Genomic DNA, 22,307 nt, shown 5'->3' with positions numbered 1-22,307 from the left:
CCAATGAGCTAGTTTTCCATTTACTGAATGTTTATATATGATGGGGGAAGGTTAAAAGAATAATATCCTTGCGGAGCTCATCATATAGTTCAGTTAGGAAGACTGGTATTTTAATACAAACTGGCCGACTTCATGCTTCCTGAACTACTATGCAAATCAGAGCCCAATTGTCTTCCATTTTCAGCACTTCTCCAAATTGTGCAAAGCAGTTGTCCAATAGTGAAAAAAAAATCAGAAGGAATTTATTTTTATTGACTGATTAGCAATATTTATCTACCGCTTCTCATTTGGAATGAATCCTGAAGCAGTTTATAAAAGAATAAAAACAAAACAAACAAAAACAGCATGCACACACAGTGGTAATATGAGGTCAGTAGAAAGATAGCTCATGGCTGGGGGAAAGCCAAAGCAAACAGATGTGCTTTCAATAAATGCCTAACACATGCCGGTGTTGAGGCCTGGCACACATCAGAGAGAGGAGATCATTCCAGACCGTGGGTGCCACTTCGGAGAGGGCCTGTCCCCATGTCACTGCCAAACAGAAGTCTGTAGACATTGTATGGACATTGGGGTCTCCCCTGAAGATCGTAGTCACCTGGGAGGTTGGCATAGAGGGGGATGTTCCTTGGGGTAACCTGGTCCAGTGTTGCACAGGGCATGTATTAGAGTCAGTGGCATAACAAACAAACAAACAAACCCTTATATTAGGACATAGGTGAAGATGCTTGCAAAAATGCATATATTAGGTAAAATTGCATACATCGATCCATGCAAATAGTCAAGCTCATGAAAATGCAAACAATATTTTGTGCAGAAATTAGGGATCAACAAAACTTGAGCTCAACAGAGTTCTCCAATTTCCATCTTGAAACTTGTTCCAATGCAAGTCCCTATCAGATAGCAAGCTTTTCTTTTCTTTGTGCATGAAAATCCATACACATTTTGTCTATTTTTTCTAACTCTATGCATCAATCGTACACATCTTTAAAATGTACACATTCTTCTCCCATTGATTAAGGTGCATGTGTGCACATTTTTCAAGGGTGTACATGGCATTTGTATACATTTGGGCGACATTTTTGCTCACATTGCAAGCTGGGAAATGTACGGACTTGGGCCACAGATTGCATCTGAGTCTGTATTCGGTCCAGAAGGTGTGAAATAGATTCACTGGATTCAAAAACAAAGTGAAACACATTTCTCAAACATCCCTAGCTAGCAGAAGTGTGTGTGTGTGTGTGTAAGGAAAAACTGATCTGGAAATGATTAGATGAAACAAACTTGTGTTTGAAAAAAAGAAGAAAGTAATTGAAAGTACCAGACAGATGTTTTCTTTTCCAGCCCTACCTGGAAATGCCATGGATTGAACCTGGGACCTTTTGCATACAAAGCATACACACTTTACCTCTGAAGTAATTGGTTCACAGCACCCTCTTCTGTTCAGAATTATTATTTTTTTTAAATTAAAAATATTCACCAATGGACTGTGAAAATTTTAGTTCTGTGTGAGTGCCCAGAGTTATTTGTTAAGACCTCCTTAGAACTCTATTTAACTACAGTTCTAATGCATTAATGATCAAGAGCCATGGGGGGTGTATTTGTTTTATTTATATCTTGCCTTTCCAATAAAACTCATGTTCAAGGAGGCTAACAGTAAAATACAGAAAAAATACATACCTATAATTAAAACATAAAAAACACATCAATTAAAAGCATGTCAATAATTTAGGGTGGAAACATGTACAGTGTAGTGTAGATGTGTCCCAAGAGAGCCAAGACAAACACTACAAGGAAAAAAAGAAAAAGAAATAAAAGTAATCAATATGGCTCCTCCAAATAACCTAATGTTATTCTTAACTCATTGAGGTGGAGATATTTCAGTCATTTTTCCTTAGAGAAATTACGGATGTCAGAGAAATCTGCAATGGAATCAAATGAGTTCGGATTTACATGAATGCAACTAGGGATGGCGGAGAATTCTGCCATGGATTTCAGTGAGGCCGAATGCACTGGCATTTGGCCTCCTGAAACCCGTGGCGGAACGGCCTTCCCCCCGCGGAATCCCCCCCAGGACGAAGCTTACCTGGGGTGGATGTTCTGGCAGCAGCGGTGGCGGCAGTGGCTCCGGTGGCGGCAGCAGCGGCAGCTGGTCTCTTGGCTGGCTGCTGCGGACTCAAATGGCGGCCACCATGCCATTTGCGTAGCTGCCTTTGTCGTGATAGGCTACATAAATACTTACATAGCCTATCACGGCAAGCAAAAAAAACAAACAAAAAACCACGTATGCAAATGGCAGTGGCTACGGCTGTAATAGCTTACATAAATATTTATGTAGGCTAAAACAGTGAAAAAAAGGGAACGCAAATGGTGGCCACCGTAGCCACCGCCATTTGCGTACACGTTTTTTTTTTTCCTCTGGAAGGCTGCCCAGCGGCCGGATGTCTGGCTGCGGGCAGCCCCAGCCGGCGGCTCCGCAGAATGTCCATGGAGCAGAGCCGGCTGGATTAGCATTTCGGGGGGAGGTGTGGAGCACCTCCCCCCCACCGTGAATCACCTCGTCGAAAAGGTAAGTGACGTTCATACATCCCTAAATGCAACCCACAGATTCCATAGCAGAACGGCCTTGCCTCTGGCAGGAGAATTCTGCAGACTTGAGGATCGGCTTTCTAACTTTCCTGAATTTTGCACCAAGATTGGCACAAACAATATGTACCCCCCCACACACCAAAACTGTGCATTTCCTCTATAGGCTAAAGCATGAAAATGCACATTTTGGGGAAATTTGCACATTTTTGCACTTGCACATTTGTGCAAATGCAAATTTTTTTTGGGGGAAATCTGATTCTGTTGATGGGTGGATGATGGAATGAAAGGTGCCCGACAATCTGCGAAACAGAGATGGAATGGTTTTTACACAATCTGTACATTCCTAAGAACCCTAGGTGTGTGGCTAATGCAGTGCTATGCTCAGTTTAAACTCCACCATATATACAGCTTGGGTGTCTATCCTGTGATTAAGGGCTCGGAGGCGACTGCCTATCTAATGCAGGGCAGGAGAAGCATGGAGGGGATCATCCCCTCCGCTCTTCTCCTGCCCTGCATCTGCAACAAGACAGCTGATTTTGGCTGTCTTGCCTCAGAAAGGTGGAGTGGGGGAGGAGGCTGCTGGATGACACATAGGATGTGTTGTACTGGCATTTCCACCTTCCCCACCCTGGAACGCCCCCCAGAATGCCCCATTTTGGCTGCTCTGTGCTCCTCTTCTGAGCGTGGAGCGGGGGCTGTTCCACGCTGCCTGTGAGGCAGCGCAGAAGGGGGGGAAGGTTGGTTCCTGGAAAATCATCCTATGGCCCTCTAGCTGCTGACTAGTGGCCATAGGATTGCTCCCTAAATTTGTTTAACCAACAGAACTCTTGTTACTGTTCTATGATCTGGAAAAATTCCTACAGAGATACCTGAGTGATAGCTGTACAGGGTAAAGGAAGGGAAATGGACATTTCCCCTTTGAATATCTCCCCGTCCCCCCCCCGGGTAAGGAAAAGGCACAAAAAATTCTGTTGTCAAGATCATATGATACTAACTGTATCCATTATGAAAATCTTTGCAACCATGTGTAACTTATGATTTAGTAACTTTGTGAATCAGCTGTTTTACCCGATCTTGAAATTTCACAACGTAACATATATCATGCAGTGAAAAATTTAATAACGGAAGTGCATGTAAAGAATTCAAAGTGCTAATTCAAATACTAAATGTCAACTTTATCATTATTTATCTCTAAACATCTTTGCCACTCCACATCTTCAATTATTAAATTACGTGCTGGAGCCGCTTCTTTGGAAGTATCATATACTACCCCCTTATATCTTCTGATATCTTCATAACTGGTGGCACCAACAACATGTAGTAATAGTAATCAAAGAAAATATATTTCTGTATATGAAGGAGATACACCATACATTCTCCCTAGGCAGGGACAGCCAGGGATGCAGAATCTCAGACTGAGGGGGCAAATCCAGCCCGCTTGGGGTCCCAATCTGGCCCTTCAGGATTCCACAGATGGCCAAATACCCTTTCCTCTGACCACTGATTGCTCAGTGGTTTCCCAGCTTTTGTGCAGTTTTCTCCCCATTCTAAAAGGTCAAAATGCTTCTACTAAGGCTTAGTGACTGCAGTTAAGAACTGTAAACTACAATAGGCTGGTATTTTTTGTCTTTTGGGCCTTCCCCTTTGCCTTTGGCTCTGATGTTGGAATGCAATCCCCAAATGAAATTATCTCCCATCTGCACCAGCCAAATTCAATAGGCATAGGTATTCCAAGCATGGAGAGGGCCATGATGTATGTCATGCTATATAAGCTCAGATAAGGACCCTCTGACAAAAAGAGGTGGTGACTGTAATTCAGCAATTATATGGTAGAATACCACCGAAAGCCCTGAGCAAAGAATAACGAATCTGTCCATTTCAGTTTTTCCCTCATTCAGATGTGTAAAGTTATTTCCACCTCAAATATGGAGAACTTTGGGAATTTTGGCACATTTTGATCAAAAGTGAACTGAAACAGAATTTTCACCCATCCCTAGGACACAGCGCTGAACCTGTAAGGAGCTATCCGGCAAGAAGGGAAGGATCCAATTCATGGTTTAAGGGAAGACAACCAATTCACATTTAATGACCATAACAGGTTAACTGTGGCTTGGTGCCCTGCTCCAAGCTTTACAGGAGCCAGGTTCAAATACTGAGTTTTATTCATTAGATAATCCATTGCACTAATTAGTTGGTTAAAGCTGCACAGTTGCTGTTCATCAGTGCAAAGAAGATAAAAGGGTGTGTTTCATTATTTCCCCCACATCTACCACTTTCATCTCTTAACCACTATTTAACCTAAGGAAAAAGTGCCCTCAGAACCCAGAGTCTACTAAAGTCATGCTATGCATTCACATTTCATTGAAATCTGGCATTTATTTTCACTGGACGATGGCAACGATGATGACGACGACAATAATCCTTCCGCAAGGTAAATTGCATGAAGAGTAAGTACTAAGTATGGATAACAGTGAGGTATCACTGAATGGAGAGTTCGTGTAACTACTCACAGTTGTCAGCAGGGTCTTCATCAGAAAAAGCCCAGAGAAGGATGCCAGAGAATGGAGGTCCAAACAAAGGGTCTAGTTGTCCTGCAACCTTTCAAAACACAAAATCGGTCCCTCTCAAAGTAATGGATTCCAGCATAGGTGGCCTTAGTTGAACAGTCCTTCATGTTGGTGTTCATGGCTCTTCTAGGGAAAATATAGAGGAAGACAATTCCTTCTGAAAGGCCAACTCTAAATGAGGGGAGTGTAAGAAGCTGTCTTAGACCAAGCCAAGCAACTGGTTTATCTAATTCAGTATTATTCATACTAACTGGTGGCTGCTGTCCAGGATTTCAGGCAGCCTCACCTGGAGATGCTGACAATTGAGCATGGGGTCTTATGCACTGCATATTCATTGATAAGAGCACATATTTGACAGGTAAAAGCTCCCAGGTTCAATTTCTAGCAGTGGAGGTTGGTGGCTTCAATTTCGGTTGGGCTGCTAATCCATTCTGGGTTTCAGTCAGAAGCAGCCACAGCTCTAAAGGAGCTATCCAAGGTACTGAACCCATTTTAGGGTTTGAGTTTAGCACCTTGGATAGCTGCCTTAGAGTTCTGGTTGGCTCTGACTGAAATCCAGAATGGATCCACAGCCCCGCTGAAATCAGAGGCATCAGCCTCCACTGATTTCTAGCATCTTCAGAGCTGGAAAGAAAAACCTACACTTCAGTCTGAAACTCTGGATTGCTGCTGCCAGTCAGTGTAAGCAATACGGAGCCAGATGGCTCAATGGTCTGTCTAAGGCAGCTCTCCTATTCTGATCTGGCTTTTTGGGGGAATGCATCTTCCTCCTGGAAATGAGAAGGAAACACTCTTCAGTGCCAAGTCACTGCATGGGATGTATTATGACATGACCTTCATGAGCAGGAGTCCATAGAGAGCGAGGAGGAGGGATTCAGATGGCTGAGGGGCCTGGCTGGCTGGTCTACAGTCAATGTTAGTGACATCAGCACCAATATCCGGAACGTCCCACTTGCGAGTTCGTAATCCAGTACAGATGCGCTCTGTAGTGCAGCCCTTCAGGGAAGCAGTCTTTTCTAGAAATGCAAAACAAAGATGTGTGTCACCGTTACCAGTCGCTATCACCTAAGCAAGTTCATCGATCCACTGACTTTATATCCCCAATTTTCCATTGACACATTCCAGGTGGCCAGCAAAATCAAGATTGCACACAGCAATTGAAACAAAATGTATTATTCAAATGGCATAAAATGCTACATGTTAAGGACAGGGGGTGCTGGTGTGTGCGTGAGCAAGATTGTCTATTGCAAAGCATGCTGAGGGAAAAGTGTATCTCTTTGCATAGAAACACATTATAGCTATCTCCACAGGATTCCTCTCTGAGAGAAAGGCAGGTATTATCTTCCTTGCAATAGTGTTCTCAAGCAAAGGACTCAATTTTTCACCATAGAAGTTGACTGCAGACATTCACTTGCATGGGGAAAATTAAAATGGGGGCTATTGTAGAATGGAATGCACATAACTGTTCTTTCCAGCTGAGAGAAATTCTGGACAGACTGAGGGCTCACATTTCCATGTCTCAGTGAAAAAAGGCCCTCTTCTTTTCCACCCACAACAAAAAGAAACTCACACTAGATTTTCTCCTCTGCTATAATTGGAGGTCTAGGATCCTGTGGTTATACTCCCTGAGAATCACGATCTTGTGGCTCAGGAGATCTGAGTCCACACTAGCCTTAATTTTTTCAGATGTCATAAGGGCTGGAAACTTGATTTTTAACAACAAAAATTAAACCAGGATTCTTAGTGAGATGAGCTTGCTGTCCATCACACTCCATGCTTCCCACCCTGCATTCTTGCACAGAATCACAGCATGCCTGATTACCTAGCATTAGCCATTCCAACAGGCTGCAAAGCAGAGTAAGAGAAGACAAGCTGGGCTACTCCATCGCTTCTGCTGACTGACCAGCTGCCTTTTCCCTCCCTCAGCCGTGATCTAGTGTAGGGATGTACGAATCCCTTATCTGGTTCCGGTCCGGGGCTTTGGCGGCGGGGGGGAGGCGGTCCGTCCCTCCCCCCGGAATCCTCTGCAGCCAGCTCTGCTCCGTGGAAAGGCCGCAGAGCCACCATCCAGGATCAGCCGCAGCCAGTCTACTGGCTGCTGCCGGGCTGCTGCGGCCACAAATGGCGGCCATCGTAGCGGCTGCCATTTGCGTCCTTGCATTAAGCTGTGATAGGCTATGTAACTATTTACGTAGCCTATTACAGCAAAGAGCAGGGGTGCAAAGGACTAGTGGCCGCCATTTGCGCCCCTGCTCTTTGCCGTGATAGGCTATGTAAGTATTTACATAGCCTATCATGGCCTAATGCAGGCACGCAATTGGCGGCCACTACTGCGGCCACCATTTGCGGCCGCAGCAGCCCAGCAGCAGCCGGAAGTCGAGCCGCATCTGCCGCTGCATCCGCCGCCACATACACTGCCAGGTAGGTCCATTCTGGCGGGGATTTCAGGTGGTGGTGTGGAGGGGAGGCCTCTGTCAGGGTGGACACTGAGCCCATAGAATCCCAGAGTAGTTCTGATTCTGAGGAAGAGCAGTCGCTCCTGGGAGAGGAGTGCGCTCCTATTTCCCATGGCCCACAGCTGATGGAGATTCCTCCCACCAGCATTCCTAGCTTAGATAGCAGTCCAGGGAGTGACAGAGCGCGGATAGCAGACTTGGTTGATGCGCGATGCCGACGCGGAGAGCGGCGCCAAATGGAGGGCGCAGAAAGGAGGCGTAGTGCCCGGTTGGCGCGCAAACAACGGCTGCGCCCAGAGGATCCAAGGGAAAAGGGGAGGGACTCTCCCTAGTCCTTAAGTTCAGGGGTCTGACAGTAATTCCCTTTCAAACGGGGACGAAGCTGTCAAGGGCTCCTTGGAGGCCTCTCTCAGTCTAATTCAGTAGCCAAGTCCAGACACAGACAAAGGGATTCCTTTTAAAGCTTTATTCTTCTTTTACAACTTAACAACTCTACCGGTAGCAACTAGATATGAGCAGCAGAGTACCTATGCCCTAAGTTGGAACAGTTGGTCCCCGTTTGAAAGGGAATTACTGGCAGACCCCTGAACTTAAGGACTAGGGAGAGTCCCTCCCCTTTTCCCTTGGATCCTCTGGGCGCAGCCGTTGTTTGCGCGCCAACCGGGCACTGCGCTTCCTTTCCGCACCCTCCATCTGGCGCCGCTCTCTGAGTCGGCGTTGCGCGTCCACCAAGTCTGCTATCCACGCTCTGTCACTCCCTGGACTACTATCTAAGCTAGGAATGCTGGTGGGAGGAATCTCCGTCAGCTGTGGGCCCTGGGAAAGAGGAGTGCACTCCTCTCCCAGGAGCGACTGCTCTTCCTCAGAATCAGAACTACTCTGGGATTCTATGGGCTCAGTGTCCACCCTGACAGCCTCATTGGAGTCTGTGGCAGAATTCTCCATCATCCCTAATCTAGTGGCATTTGTGGCAACCATTCCAGAAGGCTACTTGAACTGTTTCCACCCCAGATGATCATTTTAAGAACTGTAACCTGAACTTGCTTTGTTCCTCCTCCCTCCCCATCCCCTACAACTTGTACGTTGTGTCTAGGGCATCCGCCTGGGGCTCACAGCCCGGTGTCTGTCTGTGGCTCTAGGCCTGGGGATTGAGGCCCAAGCTGGGCAAGTGCAAGGATCCCTGATCCCTCGTCAAGCAGTAAAATGGCAGCTCCACCTTTTCATAAAGGCCAATTTTATACAAACGATGGCCGTAAAGCGACCATTTACACAAGATTACAGGCGTAAATGGCTGTTTATGCCTGTCATCTTGCAGAAATGGATGCTTTACGGCTGTCATTTTGGGTAAAATCGGCCTTTATGAAAAGGCAGAGCTGCCATTTTTATGCAAAATGGCAGCTTGGCAAGGAATCGGGTGGCTGCACAGCAGTTGCAGACCACACAGCGAGCAAGGGCGGGCAGCCAGTGGGGGTCTGGCAGGCTGCATGTGAGTAAGTTCGCCCTTCCCTAGTCATGTCAGAAATGGAGAATGTAAACCTGAGGGCAGGGACCATCATGCTACTTATCTCTGTAAGCTGCTCTTGGAGCCTTTTTGGTTAAAGGGCAGGGTAGAAATGCTTTAAATAAGCAAACAAACGAATATACAGCCTTCGAATGAACCAGACCATTGGTTCGGGTTAACCAATCGCAACTACTGAAGCTGGCAGGAAAGTCTTTCCCAGACTTACCATCTAAGATCCGTAAAACAGTCGATGATGCCAAGGGTTGCATCTGGGACCTTCTGCACAAAATATATGTGCTCTTTGACTGAGCAAAATGGCCCCTCCATGCCTATTACTGCATTCTTTGAAGGTTGCTCTGCCTTCCTTTCAGACAGTAGTGGAACTAAAATGTTTAGCTAAACACCAATCTGCATACTTAGAAGAGGAAAAACGATTGAAAAAAGGAACGTGCAATATAACAATAGAATTACCGGGATATATATGCCCTGTCACATCCAAGCAGTAGTTCTCCGCTCCGGTGCAATTTACCACCTTCGTAGGGCATGCCTTTGACCTAGAATAGCAGGCTGGGCATCGCTTCCCATTGGCTGTGGTGTTCAGTGAGGGCACTGAAAAGCAAAAGGAGCCAGGCAACAGAGAGGCAGCTAGCGCAGCACCGTGGATAAGCAATTAGCTGGTCATGCAGGAAGCTCCTGATTCAAACCTCCATTAGCTTTCTATGTAGCCTTAGGTACCTCCCTCCTCTGATTTGTGGGGATAATAAGAGTGACCTACCTTACATGGTTGCCTTAAGGATGACTGAGCTCATGTAGGGAAATGGTTTTCAACACACCAGTGTGCTGAGCAAATGTTTAATATTAATGATGAGGATGGCTCATCAGAGGAACGTGCTAGGAAAGGGCTGATCACCTCCTCTTGTGCATGTTCCAGGTTTTTTAGGGCCCTTGGGCAAGACACCCTGAATGGGCTCCCTCCCTTAATGACTCTATCTTCTCATTGAGAGTCATAGGACTTTTTTTCTGTCTATCACATCCTTAATTGTGCCTTAAACCTTGAATCTCAGATTATACATACATACATACATACATTTTTCCATTTACAACCTAACAAAAATATGGGCCTTCCTTCAGCGAAAGCTCTTGTCCATGTCCTGGTCACTCCTAGCCTTGCAATCTTCTTCTCTCTGGTTTTCTGTTTTCTCACTGTCATTCAGTCACATCTGTCCAGCACTCTCCTGCCAAAATTATTCACCCCGCTTGTTCTGACTGTGTGACTTCCAGCTCAGGCCCGATGAACTACAGCAGAATGAATATCTGGTGGATGAGTTTTCTTTAGCCATTTATGTTGAGGTGGGAATGGGCTAGCTGGGGAATGCTGGGAATTCTAGGACTTTTGTTCTGTCTAAACATGCATAGGACTGTGCTTTTAGTGGATCAATGGCTATGGTTCATCAAACCCTGCAATCCAGACCACATTCTGCTCTTCTATGAGACCATATCAGGAGATAGGTCAGAAAGGAGAACAAGAGAGAGAGAGAGAGAACGAGAGAGAGAGAGAGAGAGAGAGAGAGAGAGAGAGAGATTGTACCTACATTGAGGAGAGGCTGATGTGCAGTTATCCCTTTGGCAACAGATGACACTTTTCCTGATGAATTCTCCTTTACCAAAAGTCACAAAAATCGGTCCAGATTCACAAATGCCAGAGGAATGGCAGCCTTTTGCTACAGTGGGTTCTGTTTTTCCATCTGCAGAGGAATAAGGAGATTTATTATGTAGTGATGCTGGAATCTTCATCAATTAGCAGCCTTCTTTGCAAGCTAAACATAGCGTAGCACCTTTGGCCATCCACTTTCTAAGTATCCAGATCAAATTCCTGGCCTGCTCTACCTCTGGCTTGTCAACAAGCTGTGGCCCAATCGACTGCTTGGACAATTACCCATATACTCTAGATTCATGGCTTTATTTTGTGTATAGGTCTATGGGCACAGGCTGCCAATTGCCATGTTTTTTAAGAACTTGGCAATCTGGACAGAGGCAGACGGTCTGGGTATGTTGCGGGCTGCTTACCAAGTGTGTGTGTGTGGGGCCTCAAGTGCAGCCCGGGGGGCTGGTGAGCAGGGACAAGGGCTGGGTGGGCACCCGGAGAACCTGGATGGCGAGGGGGGGCACCCGTCCATCCCTACTCCTTCACCTATTGCAGTTTCAGTCAAACTGATGGCACAGGTATCTTCGCCTTCATCGCATGTCTCCATCAAGCCCTCACAGCTGCTATTGGTGGCAAAACACGTTTCACATTCCAAGGAAGCACCTTAAAGAGAGAAGAGAAAAATGTTTCATGAAGTATATGGGACAGGCATAGTTCTAAGTAAGGCTGCTTGGGGAATTTGATCAGACCCAATCCACATCTCCTGGGCTAACATTCAGACCAGAACTTGGCTATCCATTGTCTTCCACACTTCCCAAATGTTCTGATGCAGTTCTCAATTCCAAAATAACCATACTGAGTTACATTTAAAATACACAATATTATGCATGTTTAGGCAGGAAAAAGTCCTACAGCTCCCACCCTTCCCTAGCCAGCCATGCTCCCAACTCCTGGCATTCTCCAGACAGAAAAGAAGTCTTACTACTCCCAGCATGGGAGATTGGGAGTTGTAGGACTTATTTTCTGTGTAAACATGCATAGGATTGCACCCTTACAAATACAATTTTTGTGCAGATGTTTCTTAAAAAATCCACAACTGATGCAGAATGGGCATGGGTGAACACATGAACAACTGACACAGCCCAGAAATAAACTAATTTGCTCATCTTTAAGTCGCCAGCCAAGGAAAAAGGCTTGGGGGGGTCATTTGATACCCCTCTAAACCACTGGTGCCTACTTTTCCCACCATTAGGAGCTTGTGCTTATAAGAAGAGCTCTACATATTCTGTGCTAAGTTTTTTTAAAAAAGTGGACCCAGACAATCCAAATTCTGTGACCTCTACTCATATGTTTGCATATGTTCTTGTATTTGGCATAATTTATTCCTTGTCTCCAAATACTGCAACTCTTACTGAAGCATATTGTATAATTTCTGAGATTATGGCTGAAATCCGAAGGAACACACTTGCCAGGAAGTAAGCCTCCCTTGAATTTAATAGGACTTACTTCTGAGTAGACATGCATAGGATTGTTCTGGGTAGCAGGCATTGCCCAAACTCCAAGTATATCTCTGTGGCCGAGGGATAGAAAAGGGCGTGTGTGCGCGCGCGCATGTCTGTGTGCGTGTGTGTGTGTGTATTAAAGGAACAATGGCATTCCCAGTGAGATGAACTTTGAAGCCTCTATCACATTCTATAATTTTCTGTGCAATTTGCAGCAGATTTATTTATTTATTTATTTATTTATTTATTTCTATACCGCCCAATAGCCGAAGCTCTCTGGGCGGTTCACAAAAACCGATGCACAGTCGTGGCTTTCAGCCTGGGGAACACAAAGCCATCGCTGCCTCCTTGTTGCTTTTTTTCCTAGGATCAAGGAGCTCTTTCTGTCCTCGGATCCACTTTCAAATGATCCTGGGACAGAAACCTTTGAACTAGGGATGGATGATTCAATCAATTTTGGTCCCATTCATTTTCCAATCTTAACTTCAGCACCCCCCCCCCCCAATTCCTCATCAATGCATGTAAAATTCAATGTATGAATTTAAATTTTGCACAAAAATTCATATGTATTTTCAGAGGACCTCCTTATTAATCTTCTTCAGCACAATATGCTCCATCCCAAGCAGAGATGAGTGACTGCAGGACATCAAATGAGAACAGTTCCCTTGGAAAGGAATTCTGAACTGAAAAGTACAATTACCAGATAAAAACAGCCCACCACCCAACATTTTACAAGCCAAAGGCTTGCTTGAACAGAAGCATCTTTGCCTGCTGGTGAAAGGACAGCAGAGAGGGAGCCAAAGCAGAGAGGAAGCCAACCCAGCTTTCCTTGGCATTGACTTCCATAGCCTGGGAGCAACCACTGAGAAGGCCTCCCCTCACATCACCACCAAATATGCTTCTGAAGGTGGTAGTACTAAGAGAAGGGAATATGAAGAACTTGGTGAGTTTGGGTAAATTCTGACCAAAAATGAAACAAAATTCTCACCCATGTGCATCAGCCAAATTTGCAGCATGGAAAGGACTATATTGCATCTGCTTGCCATAGAAGCATTAATGCTGGGGACCCTGCCAGAAAAATAGTGGTGGCAACCTTTTTTCAGCATCTCAGGGATTCAAAGCCAGGTTTTTAATAGCTAAGTAATCAAAGCCCTGGGCCTGGATAGATGTATCTGTCAATTTTGGTTTCTCCCACTTTCATTAAAAAAAAAAAATCTAAGTATTTGATAAGAAGAGCCCCATTCAAAGACTGTTTCTGTTGAACCATACCCATGTAAGTGTGGAATCCCACTAGCCAATTTGACCAATTTTTGTCATCACATTTTTCTGGGATCTTGTGATCCCAATAAGATCTTTTCCCCTTCTGTTCTGGTTCCTGGGAGAGAAGGGAAAATACATAAATGTATTCCCCACTACAAATCTTCTCTTTGGTAGCAAGGAGCCTGTGATAACTAGGGGAAAATCCCAGTTTTGCGTAATTTTACTCCAGTTTTGCGTAAATCAGCAAAACTGGAGCCTGCTGAAGTTCTATGAATTCCATCTCAAAGCTCGTTTTGACTTGAGATTGTATCAGATGGCAAGGTTTGTTTGTTTTCTTTTCACTTGAAAATCCATGTGTATTCTGTACATGTTTCTCTAAATGTATGGCTCAATTGTAAGCATTTTCGTAATGGACTCATTTTTGAGATATATTCATGCTGTCGAATGCATTTTTTTGTTTTGGTCCGCAAATCACATTGCAAGCTTGGAAATGTACAGACTTGCAGATTGCATCCGAGTCTGTGTTTGGTTTGGAAGGTGCAAACTGGGTAAAATCCTGATAAATAATGAACTGAAATGAATTTCTTGTCATTCCCTAGTGATAACCTAACCCGGGCCAACCCCAGGTTTGGAACAGGGAGCAATAGTCACCTCTATGAATAGAAAATTCAGGCTGGGATGTCTCCCTATGATCAACAGGTACTGTGGTAGACAAGGCTGGTTCTGAAGCAATGGCATGTAATGCAGAAAGCCACGCTGAAACTTTAATAACATTTAATGGTCGTCCCCCCCCCCGACTCAAGATTCTTTTGACCAACCCCACAACCTTTCCACAGGCTGCCTGAGTGCTTTACCCTGAAGCTGTGTGTGTGTGTGTGTGTGTGTGTGTGTATGCACACACACACACACAGCTTCAGAGTGCTATACCCTGAAGCTTATTTCCCACTTTGAGGGCCTCAAGGTGGGAAATAAGAAAGGTCATATTCAGCCCCGCATCAGAAAAAGAAGATGGAGGGGGAGGACATATGGGAGGGGGCTTAGGTCTAGGGTCCTGCCTTTACCCTTCTTATTATCCTGACACTTCTTAAGTGGCATCATCATTCTCACATACACCAACCAAGGGAAAACCAAAAAACCAAAAACCAAAGTAACTAAGGGCTAAGCAGTCACCATAAAAAAGAGAAAGAGCTGCCCAACCACTAACCAAGAAGTCCCAACTAAAAGGCAACTAGGCCTGGGGGGGGGGGGAAGGAGGGACCTTACTCTGGTGACAAACAGAGGGTGGCTGTAGATTGTTAAGAGTGAAGGCCAGACCCAATAAAAACGCACAAGCCAAAAGGCCTGGACACCCAGGGGTACTAAGCCTCAAACTGCTGTAGAAGGCTAAAGGGGCTAGGGCCTATAATGGTCCAGGGGAATAATAATAATAAACAGGCTTGCAAAGAGCCTGAAAGGCTGAGGCCTGCCAAGGCCCAGAAAAAGCCTAGGACTTACAAAGATGTGCAGGGTCAGGCAAAGGCCAAGAAGGCCAGGGCTTGCAACGGCAGGGAGTTAGAAAGGCCCGGGCTATAAAAGCCTGAAAACCTGGTACCCAAAGGCCCAATAATGGCAAGGCTGATAAGGCCAAATAAGGGCTGTGGCTATTAAGGCCCAATAAGAGACTCCACAGGTGCAGCAGAGAGGAAAGTGAGGCTGCTATAACATAAGAGTCCCCCATCCTTGCCGGCACTCCAAACCATCGGCCGACTGGCCCAGGAGCACTCTGACCACCACCAGGGCAGGCAGGAAAGAAGTCTGCCCTGGGGGAGGAGCTGGCTTATATAAACCCGACCGCCACCCTCCAGGTGATGTACTATGTGGACAGCATTTGCCCTTCATCCTTCCACCTTCCCACAAATGTGTCTCCCAACCTGAGCCAAATTGAGGAGTTGGGAGGAACTATCGAATTATTTTCACTATTGCATACACTTCCCTGTAGCATATGGATTTGTGTATGCACTCTCCCCCCCCCCCCCCGAACATCTCGCTGTGAGTCCTGCAAGGCCTGGGCCCCACTTCTCTGGCTCATTTCACCTGGCCTGGGAGGGTGGAGCCCTGACTGACTCCAGCAACAAAGGCTTCTCCTCCTGCTGAATGTACCCGGAGACCATCTAGCTGTAAATCCTGCTTCCCTGGCTCATACTATCTGGCCTGCTAAAGTGGGGCCCTGTTTGACTGCCTCCAGCTATAAAGGCTGCTGCTCCTGCTGTTATTTTTTGCTACTGTTTGGATTTTCTCCCTGTCTTTCTCTTCTCTGTTTGACTTTAGCATGATTTAGTACTAGATTGTTTAATCCCGGTGTATACTCATTAATGCGAAATGTTTTTATGCGAATGACTATTTAAATCTTGTTATGATGTGTAGCTGCTAAAAATTATTTGGGAATGTCGCTATATTTTACTGTCTACATTTTTTCCAGCATTGCTGTAAGTCACTTTGATCAGGGTTGAACCACAGAAAAGCAGCATACAAATAAAGTGATAATGATTCTGTGCTTTTATTTCTTTTTTTGCATTTGGGGTGGGGGGACTTGTAGAACTGTAGCACTAAATTTGGGAAAGTGCAAATTTCGGTGTTTGACTATATTTCAGTTTACTCATTGCTTTGACAGGCACCAATCTGGTAGATTTGCATAAAAATTTGGACGGAACAAATTCCTTATCCATCCCTAAGTTGTGTCATACCCCTACTGGAAGTCTCCTCCTTGGAGGCGGAACTGGAGGACCGGGAGCAATCAAGCCCCCGGGAGAAAGGATGCCTGAAAAGACAGGAACTCAGAAGGAGTTCTTCTTATACATCGGAGAAAAGTTCTTCTTATACATCGGAGGCTTGCTCACAAGGAGGACCATTTCAGCTTCCGTTACTAACAGCTTACAGCTGAGGCTTAGGTGTGGCTCTGACAGCTTCTGCATAAAAACAGCAGTGTAAACAATGTTAACCAGACCTTCCTCAATCCAGCTTCCCTTGCCTTGACTCCTGACATCTTCTTTGTCTGATCTCTGGTGCGAGTATGCCTGGACTCAGCTCTGACTCTCCTTCTGCCTGCCCCATGTCTGCTGTGTTGCCTTGGAACCTTGATGGCTGGGACTGTTGAGACCTTGCCTTTTGCCTGATCCTTGTTTGTGCTGACCACCTTGGAACTCCTGGACCCTTGAACCTGCAACTGCTAGTATCAGACTCTGGAAATGTGATAGGTTGGTCCTAGACCCAATTAATTTAGTTAGGTTGACTCATGGTCTCTTGTAACCGTCTCCAACAGTTGTATCCAAAGAGATGAAAGGGTGATCTTTTCTAGTGGCCTGAGGCTTCATTTGAGTTGGAGCTCAGCCCTGCAACTTGCCTTTTTTTGTTTGTTTGTTTTGTTTTACTGACCTCATCCTGATACTCCATTCATGTTTTCATTTCAAGAGGTAATTTCATTTCAATCTCACCTTTGGTGGTGTGACTTGATAGATTTCCCAGTGCCATGGCTGTCTTTTGAGAATTGTACTGTTTTTGCCAATATTAGTAGAATGAACCCAAAGTCTCCTTCTGATGTCATATGAATAGGGTGGTGGAGGAACAGGATTACCATCACTCAACATCTACTGTCTTACATAGTCTGAAAGAGCTCTGTGTCTGCAACTACATATGCGGATGGCTCTTTTGACATGATCAGGAACACTGAAAAAGCAAGCTTTTGAATTGTTTGAGAGAGAGCCTGGTGTTACGTAATACCCAGGGGATGTGTCAACACTTATAATGGAAAAAAAAAAGTGGAGCATGTGCGATCCTGCCTTCCTCACAGATCCACACAAACACATACACACTGTGGTTTCGTCTGAAAAGGGTTTTGTGTTGCTGTCTTGAGTGTGGTTAGGCCCTGTTTAACCCAATGAAACAACTGCATCCACCCCTGGGGGTATAAGCAGTCAATCCTTACCTGTAGTAAGAAGCTCTGAGAAGAGGAACAGTCTCAAGAGAGCTGTCATGATGATGGTGGGAAATTCACAGTGCGAGGCCCAGTGCAAAAACTCCCCTTGCGATGAAGCAACTTCTGTGGCCTGAAGTATCCATATAAGGATGCAGAAATAAAGTAAACACGTTAGTCTGGGTCCAGCTCAATGCATTTCTAATCAGAAAAAGTACATTGCGTATTGTCTCATCAATCTTTTAAGACAGCTTTCATTTTGCAGCTAGGCCGTGGAGACTAAGAAAGGGTGATTTAACCAAATACGCGAGAGAAGATATAGGACTAGGTTTAGTGATACAGCAAATTAACAAATTTATTGCTACAACAGTCTGACATGCTGCAAGTTATTAAGCTCTTCCTTGTGGAAATGAATACAATAGCTGGACAAGTCTGAACAAACAAAAGAATTTATTGCTGAATGTGAGATCAGTGTGTGTGTGAGGAAGAGGGGGAGAATGTAACAAAGTTGTATAGGATTTGTCAGCACTTCATGAACAGTAGGAAAAAAAATAAATCAATACTTTCCAAAGCTTGTGTGTTTGCTCCGCACTAAATAAAAATGAACTAAATAAAAAAGGAAAAGCTGCAACAAGCCAATTCCAGTTTTGCATATGAACGTATGTAAACATTAAACTAAGCACATGATGAAGACTACAAACACGTAAGGATTATTTAATGCTTTTAAAATGAAAAATATGGCAGTGAAAGCATTTGATAAATAACTGTTTGTAATCATACCAGATGACTTCAGGCTTCTGCTGTTCCCTGTTGGATTTCCCCGCTACCTCCATACATACCCTGTACCTGCTTCACAAAATTCTTCCTCGTCACAGCTGAAACTGTTCTGACAGCCCATTTTAATGGAAAGGAAACAAAAAACGGAAGCCATAGAGCAATCGCAGGACGTTATAAAGAGTTCAGAAAGCAACGAGGCTGGTTTCTCACGAGGTTGCCTTGCTAGCTTCCCTTTCCTTTATCGGCAGCCTGACTTGCACAAACTTGGCAGCGGAGACTTTGCACATGACTTTTATTTCCATGCCAAAAGAAGCTTCACCTGCTAAGTTGCTGAATGTCAGAGTGCTGATAAAAACACAGGGGCGGGCCCTGCAGCATGTTTTTTTTTTTTTTGCTTTCTGCAGTCTCTGAGATACTAAATGTTCTGAAATGATCATATTATTTCTATCCACTTGATTGCAAACAGGGTTGATGTATTACATTCCTGGTCAATATGGTCTACATAAGAGCTGTACTGGATCTGTCTAGTCTTGCATTCTTTTCCCACAGTGGTCACCCAGATGCCCCAATGGGAAACCCACAAGCAGGTTATGAGCACAGTAACACCTGCCGTTCATCTTGTCCTGCAACTGGTATTCAGCGGTATACTGTTTCTCTTCTTCCTCTTCCTCTTCTTCCTTCATCATCATAAAACATTTATATACCACTTTATCTGCTAAAAGGCCACTAGCAATTAATGATAGCCTTATACTCCATGAATTTGTCTAATCCCCTTTTAAAGCTGCCTATGTTTTCTATTCAAAATAGGGACATGGTGTGTGTGTGTGTGTGTGTGTGTGTGTGTGGCATTCTGAAGTCCAATGAGGCTTCCTCCCAAGTATGTTTTCAGAAGTTCATAGCCAAAGCCTGCATTCCTAAGGCCATTTACAGCACAATCCTATGCATGTCTATTCAGAAGGAAGCTCCAGTATTTTCAATGTAAGTAGTACAGAATTGCAGCCTTATGAAACTCATTCACTGGCTATTGGGTGGTATAGGAATGTAATAAATAGATAAATAAATAAAAATAAATTCTTGACTTCCTTCTGAGTAGACATGCTTAGGATCACAGTGGATTCACAACCTTTTGCTATAGTTGGAACCTTCCTTCCAGCTACAGTTGGAAGTAAAGAGGGAGATGTTTGTTCAGTGACTAGCATAGCACAAATCCTTATGCTGGATGGGATGTGCTTGGCTAGATGAATATAAAGCCATGACCCATGAGGCCCGCATGGCAGCTGCTGCTTCAGGGAATGGAATGGCACCCTGCCCACTTCTTAAATTACATATAGTTGTGCCTCAGCTAGGGATGGTGGCAAAACTCGTTTGGTATGAATCGACCTAGTTTACACTTCCTGAACTAATATGTCAGCTAGAATGCAATCACCCTTCAGTTTTTGAACTTCTCTGAATGTTGCAATGCAGTTGTACAAAAATGCACACGTTCGGGGAAAACTGTGCACAAAAAGCCATACATTAGGGGAAAGTGCTTGTCCAACATGTGTATATTAGGAAAATCTGCATGCAAAAATAGGTATGCATTTTCACGCACACACAAAATGTGCATGGAAATACACATGAAAATGTGTCCAAATGTTCCTGTAGTCATTTTTTTTAAAACAACTGATATGGAAACAGGACAGAAAACAACACCTGTGCTTGAAAATATGCGAACATTACAGAAAACAAAACAATCCATCCCTTGTATCAGTAGCCAGTGCCTTATCAGCTTAATCCAGACACAACTGAGATGTTGCTGGTGGGTGGTTCTTCCAATGGGATGGAGGGTGTTCAACATATCCTGGATGGGGTTGCACTCCCCCTGAAGGAGCAGGCTCAGAGCTTGAGGGTTCTCCTGGAATCATCTTTTTCACTTGAGGCACAGGTGGCCCCAGTGTCTTCTACCAACTTTGGAGGGTGTGTCCTGGATTTTAGGAAGTGGCTGATTTTGCTTTATTGGATTTGCTGGGAAGACTATTGGAAAAAAAATGCTAATCCTAATCTTAAAATAACATAAGATGTCTTATGAGGTGCAGCTAAATATTAATAACGAATGAGTAAGAATTTGAAAATGTAAATAAATAAAAAGTAGTAATGGTATTAAAGAGAAAATGCAGACCCACAATTAATTCTGGGTAACTGGCATAAAAAATGATGGTCAGCTTGTCCTGGATAGTATCCACAGAGAAAATATTAAGTTAAATCCTATCACTTGAGCCAAAAAGTTGTTTGAGAAATGGACAGCTGTGAGACAGTATTATTCCAAGTCAAGGGCGAACTTAGCGTTTTCGCTGGTCAGTTAAGGAGCAAAAAATATTTTGTATGGTATAAACGTTAAATCTGATACATAGCTGTCTAGGGAAAAAATGTACTTAGGTTTAATTAGTAAACTTTGAGTAAGAAATCGCTTTGCCAACGGCATATATCAAACTTAATTGTATCTAACTTGAAAAGTATACGTTTAAGTTTTTGTATGTGTGTTTTGATCATGTCAAGATTGTGAATTTGGGATACTGAAACTGCAGTTAGTATTGACGTATTGGCAGTGAAGTAATATTTTAGAAACTGTTTAAATATAGTCTGATTTGGGGGTCAGACAGCTTCTTTGATATTGAAGCTCCTTGCCTGTGATACTGCCAGGCAACTCTACAGGGAACTCTTGGTAAGCAAAATGGACTCAGTAATGCTCTCTTTTGTAATAGCAAAAAATGCTTAGGAAATATAGCTTTAATTGCTTTTACATACTTTCCTACTTGTATTTTAACAGGAAATTTATATTTGCATCAATACAAGAAAGAAATGGATTCAAAGATTCCCATATTATAATTACTGTTATTACTAAACCTAGATAGCAACCCACTGATCTTACGTGTACACTTTGTTTAGAAGTGTTTTTATCTGCTATAGGGAGTAAACAGGCAGCAGCTATATGCTCCCAAAGTACTGACCTATAGACAGATAGCTCAAAGAAAGTAAAACTGTAACAGGTGGCCCAGCTACACCCCTATGTGTGTACCCCTACCTTGCTATCTGTGTACCCCTACACCCCTACCTTGCTTCAGTAGTCTATACTTGAAAAACCTCCAAGTTAGATTACTATAATGCACTCTACATGGGAAACTGCCTGGGAAACTGCAGCTTGTGCAAAATGCTATGGGGGGGGGGGGACCAGAAGTTCAGAGTATATAACACCAATTTTGGCCTGCTTGCATTGGCTGCCTGTACATTTCTGAACCCAATTCAAACTGCTGTTTTTTGACCTATACAGCCTTGCAGGGCTAGTGACCACAATACCTGATGGAGCGCATCTCCCAATATGAACCTACCCATATAGTATGCTCATCATCTGAGGCCCTTTACTGAGGGCCTCATTCAAGAGATGCTCTGAAGGTGGCAACAAGGCCTTCTCGGTGGTGGCCCCCTGATTGTAGAATGATCTCAACAGCAAAGCCTGCCTGATGACAATAGTGTCATCTTTTCAGTGCCAGGTTAAGACTCTGCTCTCAAGCTTTTGAAAGCATATGATAGTGTTTTGAACAGGTCTTGGGAATTCTTATTGTTGATTGTTAAAATGGTGTGTGTGTAGGGATGTATGAAAGTTCCGCCACAGATCTCAGGGAGGCCGAATGCCACTGCATTCGGCCCCCCGAAATCGGTGGTGGAATGGCCCCCCGCCCCCCCGGGACGGGACTTACCTTAGGCGGATCTTCCTGGCAGCTGCTGCGGTGGCTGGTCTTCCAACCGGCTGCCGCCGCCGCCATTTCCAGGTAAAAAAAACACAAACAAATGTGATAGGCTATGTAAAGATTTACGTAGCCTATCACGGTTAGATTTAAAAAAAACACTGTGATGGGCTACGTAAATGTTTACGTAGCCTATCACAGCTGATTAAAAACAAAAACAAAAACAAAAACAAAAACGCGCGTATGCAAATGGCGGCGCCCATGGGCGCCGCCATTTGCGTTCCTTATTTTGGCACGTTTTAGTCTACGTAAACATTTATGTAGACTAAGACGGCAAAAATA

General features: G+C 44.3%; 1 protein-coding gene across 6 annotated transcripts; it reads right to left on the bottom strand.

The window, feature by feature from the left end:
• Positions 1-1,588: 1,588 nt before the first annotated feature.
• Positions 1,589-18,339, bottom strand: LOC146337761 (phospholipase A2 inhibitor and Ly6/PLAUR domain-containing protein-like). Of its 6 annotated transcripts, none has more exons than XR_014785078.1 (7): positions 18,247-18,339; positions 17,479-17,599; positions 11,302-11,418; positions 10,703-10,855; positions 9,582-9,719; positions 5,097-6,169; positions 1,589-1,784 (listed from the first exon to the last, which is right to left on the bottom strand). XR_014785078.1 is itself a non-coding variant. In XM_084815212.1 (6 exons), the coding sequence occupies exons 2-6, from the start codon at positions 17,525-17,527 to the stop codon at positions 5,976-5,978; spliced, it is 651 nt and encodes a 216-aa protein (XP_084671338.1). In that variant the 5' UTR covers positions 17,528-17,599; positions 18,247-18,339; the 3' UTR covers positions 1,589-5,975. The 6 variants fall into 6 exon arrangements, 3 of the variants coding, with proteins under 3 accessions (XP_084671338.1, XP_084671339.1, XP_084671340.1); XR_014785079.1 differs by having other exon boundaries at positions 18,306-18,339; XR_014785080.1 differs by having other exon boundaries at positions 18,313-18,339.
• Between the last annotated feature and the right edge of the window lie 3,968 nt (positions 18,340-22,307).

The sequence above is a fragment of the Heloderma suspectum genome, chromosome 10, assembly GCF_057233095.1.
Source record: "Heloderma suspectum isolate Gila_16-S chromosome 10, 16-S_ref, whole genome shotgun sequence".
NCBI lineage: Eukaryota > Metazoa > Chordata > Lepidosauria > Squamata > Helodermatidae > Heloderma > Heloderma suspectum.
The sequence above is the reverse complement of the archived record's forward strand: the minus strand, read 5'-3'. Positions and strand labels throughout refer to the sequence as shown.